The sequence below is a fragment of the Diabrotica virgifera genome, chromosome 6 (genome assembly GCF_917563875.1).
Source record: "Diabrotica virgifera virgifera chromosome 6, PGI_DIABVI_V3a".
NCBI lineage: Eukaryota > Metazoa > Arthropoda > Insecta > Coleoptera > Chrysomelidae > Diabrotica > Diabrotica virgifera.
Window position 1 is genome coordinate 208,644,287 of NC_065448.1, and position 10,134 is coordinate 208,654,420.

The 10,134-nt window shown below is 31.2% G+C and overlaps 1 protein-coding gene across 1 annotated transcript in view; it reads right to left on the reverse strand.

The window, feature by feature from the left end:
* The window catches only part of LOC126887179 (carbohydrate-responsive element-binding protein), a 226,091-nt gene that overhangs the window by 37,696 nt on the left and 178,261 nt on the right, over positions 1–10,134 (reverse strand). The window contains exons 9-10 of the mRNA XM_050654565.1: positions 4,764–5,032; positions 712–877 (exon numbers count right to left, since the gene is read on the reverse strand). Coding sequence (XP_050510522.1) covers positions 712–877; positions 4,764–5,032 — 435 coding nt within the window. The remainder of the gene's footprint in view (positions 1–711; positions 878–4,763; positions 5,033–10,134) is intronic.

The window sequence follows — 10,134 nt, forward strand, 5'->3', positions numbered from 1 at the left end:
ACGATTTTTAATTATTTGTGCTTAAATTAAAGGTTTTTTTGTAAGGAATAACATATTAAAAAATAAGGATTGTTTACCGTACCATTTATTTTTAATTTATTTATTATAATTAATTCCGTAATTTCCGTAACTTATTATAATTTATTTTTATAAAGTATTCATATGATTTGAGTATTCTGCTATAAATGCATTGTTACCAACTTTCGCTTGCATATAAGTTTCCCCCATTTCCTCTAAGAGGCATACCCCGCAACGAAGGTGTAGAACGTCGTTAATATTTGTAGCCCTTTTATGGGCTTTTTAAATAAATATACTTTTTACAAAGACAATTTTTTTATTAAATTTACTTGTAATTAATGGTATACAGCCAGCTACAGGAAATTCTTCCTTGTGGATAAATATATATTAGAAAACTAATAAATATTTTTCAAAAATTTAAACGCAGAATGAAAGATTACATTATTACCAAGGGCCGAAAGTCCCTTAGAATAAACAAAAAGTTTCTTTGGAATGAAATATTTGAAATTAAAAACACACTAAATTTTATCTTTTTTTTTCCACCCTTGTAACATTTTAAAATAAACATTACAGAACGTTTAAAAATACTTATTAGTTTTCTCAGGATTCGAAAAAAATTAATGCGTTTAAATAGCATTAGACCAAGATTTTGCGCCTACCCCCTTAAAGATAGGAATTGTAATGTATACTTACTATTGGTTAACAATTGTGTCAATATGACACTATTCTGTGGAGTCAGTAGAGATGATTCACTAGCTGCTGAAACTAAGGGCGGCTTTTTTATAGGCTCCCTAGTATTTGATCGAGATCTACCCCGGCCTCTCGTTCCTCCACGTCTCCTTGGTTGTTTGTCTTCACTCTAAGAAATAATACGAATAAAGACAATACAAAATAAAGTTTTCAATACAAACAATTTTGTAATAGAAGCGTAAGTTTTAATTTAATAAAATTAAAATAATATTAAAAATAAAATAAAATTTAACGTGAAGTAAAACTCCCTGGTGTAGTTGGTATATTTAATAAAAATTTAAATTTTTTTTTAGAAATCCAAAAGGATTACGTTCAGAACGTTTTCGGACTTATCAGTCCATCATTAGTGAACTCCCTGTCCTTGCTAAATAGCCACAATGCCAAACACTGGTTAAGATGGCATTGTGGCTATTTAGCAAGGACAGGGAGTTCACTGATGATGGACTGATAAGTCCGAAAACGTTCTGAACGTGATCCTTTTGGAATTTAATTTTTTTTTTTTAATTTGTATTAAATATACCAACTACACAAGGGAGCTTTACTTCACGTTAAATTTTATTTAACTAGATGGTATACAGCCAACCTTCGGGTATTATCCTGTTTTATTTAAAAATAAAACTTTACTGGGACCAAGTTTTCTGGTAACACCTTCGTGGTTTCTAAAATTTGCAAACCAACGAATGCTGGAGCAAAGAAAGCTGAGGGAGATCTAAAAGTTGCATCTCACTTCTCGCCTGTCCAGTGCGGTAAAATTCCAACGAAAAATGGTCCCGCATACTCAGTTAGGAGTAAAACTAATAGAAATAAATAATCATATCTCTGAACGAACTGAAATATAAGGCGGCTCTTCAGAGAAATGATTATTTATTTGAAATGTTTTAATTTATTTATTATTTAAACTTCAAAATAGATATATGGTTTATTCAACAATGTCTCAAATTCAAAGTTTTCCCAACTTTTAGTATTGTCAGGACATCTAAAAATGTACCAATTATTCCCTCCGATAATTTATTATAATTTAAATTTCACTCTAATACAGTTATTAACATACATTCAGCTTAACTAATTCACTTTACATTTCTGATATTAACATTCATGTTATTCTCTCTTTACCTAGATTCTTTCAAATCATAATTTTATTTTATCTTACATTTTAACATCTTTTAGGTCATTATCATTAAATACATACTATTCTTTCAGTAATTTAATTAAAATTTATATATTTTCAACCTATCGACTGTAGCCGTAGGCTTTCTTAAGATTTTGCTTTTTGATTGATTCGCTTATGTTGGATAATAAAAAGTTAGGTATTTTAACAACTAGCAACGTACTTCATCAATACAGGGTGTTTCTAAATAAGTGCGACAAACTTTAAGGGGAAATTCTGCATGAAAAATAATGACCGTTTCATTTATAAACACATGTCCGCAAATGCTTCGTTTTCGAGATACGGGATGTTGAATGTTTTTTTTACATACTGATGATTTATTTACTGCTCTAAAACCGGTTGAGACATGCGAATGAAATTTGGTAGGTTTTAAGAAGTAGTTTTTGTGCATTTTTTGCATACAACTAAGAATTTTATATTCACCATTGGCGTGCATACAGGTCATATTACCCGGTCATATTAACCGTATGCACGCCAATGGTGAATATAAAATTCTTAGTTGTATGCCAAAAAATGCGCAATAACTACCTCAAAACCTACCAAATTTCATTTGCATATCTCAACTGGTTTTAGAGCAGTAAATAAATCGTCAGTTGCTAAGAAAAATTCAACATCCCGTATCTCGAAAACGAAGCATTTGCGGACATATGTTTATAAATGAAACGGTCATTATTTTTCATGCAGAATTTCGCCTTAAAGTCTGTAGCACTTATTTAGAAACACCCTGTATTGATGAAGAACGTTGCTAGTTGCTAAAATACCTAACTTTTTTATTATCCAACATAAGCGAATGAATCAAAAAGAAAAATGTTAAGAAAGCCTAAGGCTATAGTCGAGTTTTAATTTCAATATTTTATATACGCTAGAATATGCCACAGGGTGTTGTGAACTTTGAGGAAAAAACACACTATCATTGTTACACCCGGTATACAATAACAATTACTTGTTTAGCAATAATATTATTACAGCGATATTGTTGAAGAATAAAGCTATAACATATTAAAAAAATCACTAAAATTGGCCAACAGGTTTAGGAAATACGAGAGTTAAAAAATGACCAAATTTTTAAGTGGGCCGATTTCTATGCACGTTAGTTTACATTCAGCTTAACTAATTCACTTTACATTTCGGATATTAACATTCATGTTATTCTCTCTTTACCTAGATTCTTTCAAATCATAATTTTATTTTATCTGACATTTTAACATCTTTTAGGTCATTATCATTAAATACATACTATTCTTTCAGTAATTTAATTAAAATTTATATATTTTCAACCTATCATATTAGGCAACCACCATTAGGTACTTGTTTTCAACTTGCTTCTGCTAAACACTCTTTTCTACTTAAAAACTTTTACAGTAATATATATTTCTTCCATTTCAGTCTGTTTACTTCATTACCTTCTATAGATTTAAAATGATCAGTTCACTAATTCAGACAATAAATTAAATGAAAATATTTTTCAATTTGTTAACAACCATTACAACCATAATAATAGGCAACCAACATTACTCTTTTTATTTTTACAACATCACTCACTATGTATCTTACCTTTGTATGTTTATAAGTTGTTCACATTTAAGTATTTTTCTTTCTCTTTCTATTTCAAACTAAATTAAACTTTCGTCTTCTTTTCAAAACTGTCATCAATGACGTCATTGACTCTACTATGAGTAATATTTTTATCAATTTAACATTAACAACAGTTCTTTCTGTAATAGAGAGTTACTTTTTAGACTTTTTCATTAAAATCTAATTTATTATAATTTAAATTTCATTTTAATATACATTCAGCTTAACTAATAATTCTAAACACCACTATTTTTAAATTCATAACCAAAAATTGACTACCTGTCTTGTCATGTCGCTTCTGTCTAATAATTAGATTGTCATCTCCTTCACTTTTGTTGGTCTGTGTCCATTGAACTGGCAAGAGCCACAAGTTTTTATCGAGCAGGGAACCATGTTGCCCTTTGAGCACTCCTAACACATTCAATCTTTTAACATCGACTTCGCTATAAATATTAATTATATAGTCGCTATAAATATTATATAAGTATCATGTAAACCATATTTCTCGATGTTACCAATTTCATAAGGTTGCTAGTTTCATGTACTAAGCAGAACGTAAGTATTACCACAGTTTTTTCTTCAACTAGTCACAATTTTAACCTTTTGCATTTATTCTAACGTGGAAATACTTCGTTCTAGGTACTGTAGATGATCTGATCTAGATCGAAAACGTTTTGCTAATCCTTTTGGATGACTTTTAATGGTTTTTAATAAACTTTTTTATACCATTGTACAAACGAAGTTTTTTACTTCTGTATGATTGATTATTTATTTCTATTAGTTTTACTCCTAACTGAGTATGTAGGACCATTTTTCGTTGGAATTTTAGCGCGTTGGATAAACGAGAAGTGAGATGCAACTTTTAGATCTACCCTCAGCATTCTTTGCTCCAGCATTCGTTGGTTTGCAAATTTTAGAAACCACGAAGGTGTTACTAGAAAACTTGGTCCCAATAAAGTTTTATTTTTAATATTATTTTAATTTTATTAAAGTACAAATTTCGCTTCTCTTAAGATGTCGCCACGACACCCGTATCGCTTTGTTTTGTTGTAATTCGATACTGGCAGCCTGATTTGTTTCAGTTTGTTCAGAGATAGCCAGAGAGATATATGCACTTTCTGACGAGAACCTAACAAGGTTCGAAACCGGTTAAGGTGCTTATGCGCTCTCTGAATGAACTGAAATACAAGACGGCTCTTGTTTCGTTTTACAACGAAATTATTATTTATTAATTTTGTAATAATTTACTTACAGTTTGAGGTCGAGGAACACTCGAATATTGAGGCAAACCAGTATAATTTTGGATCATTGACTGTTGTGCTTGTTGAGATGTGGTGAATTTGATTGTCGGCGTGGTCATAAGTGAAAATTTATACCCCTGGTTTGGATCTTGAGATGGAACTGGAACTAATTTAAAACCAAGGTATTTTTGTATTTGGGGCTGTTGCTGCTGTTGTTGCTGATTTTGTTGGGATTGAGTTTGTTGTGAAGAACTTTGACTTATTTGTGATGCATTACTCACTAGAATTATTGAAAAATTTATTAATATTAATATGGTCTTAATTGATATACTAATAGAGTTCTTCCACTCATCTTTCTGGTAAAACACAATGTGGTACAAATATAAACAAATACAATGTGTGACAGTTATCTCCCAGCAGTGTGATAAACGTAAAAGTATTGGAATGCCCTATAAGTAAATTTTTAACCTAATAAATCGAACACTGTCAAAATAAAATTTTCAATTGTCAATTGTCAGTAGATAAATCAGTCACAGACCTTCGTTCTATGACTCTCTTTGTTTAATGCATGATGTTGTGTATGGACAGGCGGCTTAAATTAATCGTTTCAGTTTTTGTGAGTAGGAAAGAGATGTAATATAAAAAATAATTATTCGTGAACAATGTCATACTTGTTAGTCTAAGAGCTAGTGAACCCTCCGACTAACGGTCGTCTTGTAAGGCTAAAAATTTTGTCTAGTGATAATTCATAACACACCAAGGCTAAAAACCATGACCTGGCAGGCATCAGCCGTGCAAGTGTATCTACCAGGTGAATCGAAAAGTGCAAATGTAGGGGGTAAAATAAACTTTCTCGTGTAAAGTTTAAATTTAAGTATGTGTTTTAGTAAGACTTAGAAGAAATGTGTACAATGACAGGAGATTCTGAAGAGCATAAGACCTTGCCAGGCGAGGGGAAAGATTATGGGTTTTTCCTAAAATTATTTTTTTTGCATCGAACAAAGTTTTTTTAGGTTTTTTGAATCATTCCAAACAGAAAAGGTCTTTGGTGATTTTTCTCTTAAGTTAATAGTTTTGTTATATAAGCGATTAAAAATTTTGAAAATTGCGAAATCGGCCATTTTTAACCCTAAATCGGACATTTAACTAAAATTTGCAATGTTACCAAGGTAGGTAGATATTCTTTAAACATTGATTGATGAAATTTCGAAGAGTTTTTTGCAATACAATATCGAAAACCCCTTTGTTTTTTAATTGCTAATCAAGCGGGCGCGTTTCAAGTGAAGACATTTGAGTTTTCATAAATTCATTATCTCGAGAAAGGGCAAATTTAAAGAGAAAGACAGGTCGATTTTTATTCTTAAATTAGGACTTTTTGGCATATATATATATATATATATATATATATATATATATATATATATATATATATATATATATATATATATATATATTGTTATATTTCTATTTGATATAAAAATTAAAATTTGATAATTATAAACAAAATTCACTTTAATATAAAATATTTTAATTTTCTCAACCTCGGGCATATAAATTTAGAACAACCTGTATACAACAAATTGTTATATTTAATTTTAAGAAGTGATTAAATAAGACTCAAGTGAAATCGTTAAAAGGTCATTAAAATTTGTATATAGTAGAAAGTAATTTTAGAATGGGAATTAACTATTTTCTTTGAAATCCATTAAGCATATTTAGAAAGTTTAAAAATTGGTTTTGAGGAATACTGCGAATGAGAGTTGGTGGTGGAATTTTGATTTGTGAATCTGGAAGGGATATTTAGAATGTAGGGGAATGAATGACAAATAGAGAGCAGAATGTTTTGAGCTGTCGAGAAGTGAAGTCGAGTAGTAGACGGTAGTGTACGGAGAGTGAGAAAGCCTGTGTAGTTCCGTGAGTGTGGAGTATCTATCGTAGAACGAGAGGTAGGCCAGGTTGAGAGTAAAAGAACCTCCTTGAGCCAAGAGTTCCCGGTAGCTGATTGCAGTTTCGAAAAAGGTAGAACACAGCATCACGACAGAAGCAGGAAACGAGAGCTATACGAGCTAGTTTCAGAGGAGAACATTACTGGAAGCCAGGACGAGGTTTGGATTGCAGCCAAGGATAGCAGGAAACGGGTCTTGTGTGAAGACATTCTCAGTGCACCAGAAAAAGGTCAGTCTCATTTGTTTGGACATGAATGTATGGGTTTTTCGTAGTAAATACCACATTTAAAATTGAAGAAACATAATCAATAATATCAGAAAAGCTTCATCAAACTTAAATAGAATTGTTGCTAATAAATCATAATAGTTAAATGTTAATAAAAACTTTCAATTGGAAATCAAAAGAAAATAAGATTCCCATGTGTAAATGTTATGTTTAAGAAAAATAAGATATAGCAAATATTAAGCAGTGATTGCCATTTAAATAAAATAAACAATATTTTGATTACAATTGTAACCCATATGTGTTATTATTTTACTCTTTTCTTTCCTATCCCGATTAGGAACCATTAAGAAATACTTAGAAGCCACGTATGTAAGTAATTAATTTTATAAAAAGCCCTGAGATTGAAAACATATTGATATGTGATCTGGTAAATTAATTAGATTATTATTAATGCATTGATTAAATTAAATGACATATAAAAATATTATCTCATATCAATAATCAAGATCACAACAACTGTCGTCCAACGTGGAGGGCATTGTAAAGTATTTCTAGTGGCAAATTTGAAGGATAGAAAGAGTAAAGCCGGTATTTGAAAATTTATATGCCTGTGGTAAAAAGTGAGATACTTACATTTGATAACATAAAATTTTAGATCTCTTTAGGTACAAATTTTACATAACTGATTTAATATTTTATTTTTACGATATTACATTTGATATATTTATTGACAATTTATAATATTTGGGTGAGAAAAAGTCGTCTTGGTAACATACTAGTAAAATTTCATATTTGGCGGGGACAGTACTTCTTGAAAACAAATGTCTGTGACAAGAAGCCAAAGCAAAGACAACAAAAAACAAAAAGAACATTCAAATCAAGAGAATAATTCAGACCAAGAAGACATTTTAGACACGACAATCATGGCATCAGAACAGCAAGAATTATCAGGAATAGATAAAATATTACAAATGATGCAACTCCAGTCACAAAGAATGGAACAAAAACTGGATGAAAATCAACGTGAAACGAAACAAGCCATGGAAGAAACATCAAAGAAAATGGATGAATCACAACAAAAAATGGAACAAAAAATGGATGAAACACAACAAAAATTGGATCAAAAAATGGATGAAACACAACAAAAAATGAAACAAGCAATAGAAGAGAACAACAAGAAAATGGAGGAACGCATAGGAAAGTATGAAAAGGAAGTAAAAGGATGTTTGACAACAATGAAAAACGAGATGAAAGAACAAGAAATGAAAATTCAAAATAAAATAAAGGAGATAACGAATTGCCAGAAAAAAGAAATGGAAAGTTTGGAAAACAAGTTGCAAAACGCTATTCAAGCAGACATAGAAGAAGTGGAAAGAAAGATTGCGGAAATCAATACACAACAAAATGTCGGAGAAAGAAGAGAAATGGTTATACATAGCACCGATGACGTGAAGATAAGGTTTGGCGGGGATGTAAGAAGATTACACCCAGTGCCGTTCATAAAGAGCCTAAAAAAGAAAATACAGCACATCGGAAATTTCGAAACAGCAAAAGAAACTATCAGAAACCATCTCAAAAATGAAGCAAGCCTATGGTTCGATTGCAAAGAAGAAGAATTTGACAGTTGGCAACAATTTGAACAAAAATTTTTGAATTATTTCTGGGGAAAAGTCCAACAATTGGAAATTAACAAGGAATTGCAAAATGGGAAATACAATGATAGGATGGGTATATCAGAAAGGACATATGCATTACAAATTTACTATAACGCAAAACATTTACAATATAATTACTCATCGGAACAATTAGTCGAACTGATTGCAAGACATTTCGAAGAAACGCTGGAAGACCATATCACATTGCAAAACTACAAAGACATAGATAGTTTATGCCAATTCCTACAAATAAGAGAATCACGTTTAAGAGAAAGAAAATCAAGAAGGTCGCGAGAAGATTACAGGCTCCGAGAAACACAGGATTACAGAGATAGAAATCAAAATAGGAGGGACTATACAAGACGAGATTTTAATCCCAGAAGGGAAAACGAAAATAGAGACAACGGAAGAGGAAATTATGAACAGAAGAAAAAGAAAAGGAACAGGACAAGGAACAGGAGAAACAAAATACGGACGAATCAGGTAAAGAACAAATAGTGGAAATGAATTTGGCAACGAAGCAAGGACAAAGAAGAAAAGGGAGAAAAAGTCAGAAAAGGATAAAAGAAAATGATACCTGTGGCTCCTCAAAAGAAGAGTTGAGCCCAGAAGAAGAAAATTTAAGAGTATCAGAAACAAAGGAAACCTGGGATTCCTCAAAAGAAGAGACGAGCTCAGGAGAAGAAGAAATAAAGCTAAAAAATGAAAGTGAAAAAGATATGATCGAAACAGTGGCATTTGAAGAGGAGGCATATGAAAACGAGGATGCAGAATACACGATAAAAGTATGTGAAAAATCTGAGGAAAAAGACAGAAGATTAATATGGGAAAAAGGGAAAGACAACATAATAGCCGACACTCTAACACAGGATGAGGACACTGAAAATAAGGAAACAATTACTCTACAGGTGGGATTAATTAGAGTAATACAAGAAGAAGGGGTATAAGACGTAGATTAAAGTAAGGAAATATACAGGGAGTTGGTTTTGCCTCGAGAAAATTTATTTAAAAATGCAGATAAATTTTATCGAATACAAGGCGGGGATTTGTTATATTTCTATTTGATATAAAAATTAAAATGTGATAATTATAAACAAAATTCACTTTAATATAAAATATTTTAATTTTCTCAACCTCGGGCATATAAATTTAGAACAACCTGTATACAACAAATTGTTATATTTAATTTTAAGAAGTGATTAAATAAGACTCAAGTGAAATCGTTAAAAGGTCATTAAAATTTGTATATAGTAGAAAGTAATTTTAGAATGGGAATTAACTATTTTCTTTGAAATCCATTAAGCATATTTAGAAAGTTTAAAAATTGGTTTTGAGGAATACTGCGAATGAGAGTTGGTGGTGGAATTTTGATTTGTGAATCTGGAAGGGATATTTAGAATGTAGGGGAATGAATGACAAATAGAGAGCAGAATGTTTTGAGCTGTCGAGAAGTGAAGTCGAGTAGTAGACGGTAGTGTACGGAGAGTGAGAAAGCCTGTGTAGTTCCGTGAGTGTGGAGTATCTATCGTAGAACGAGAGGTAGGCCAGGTTGAGA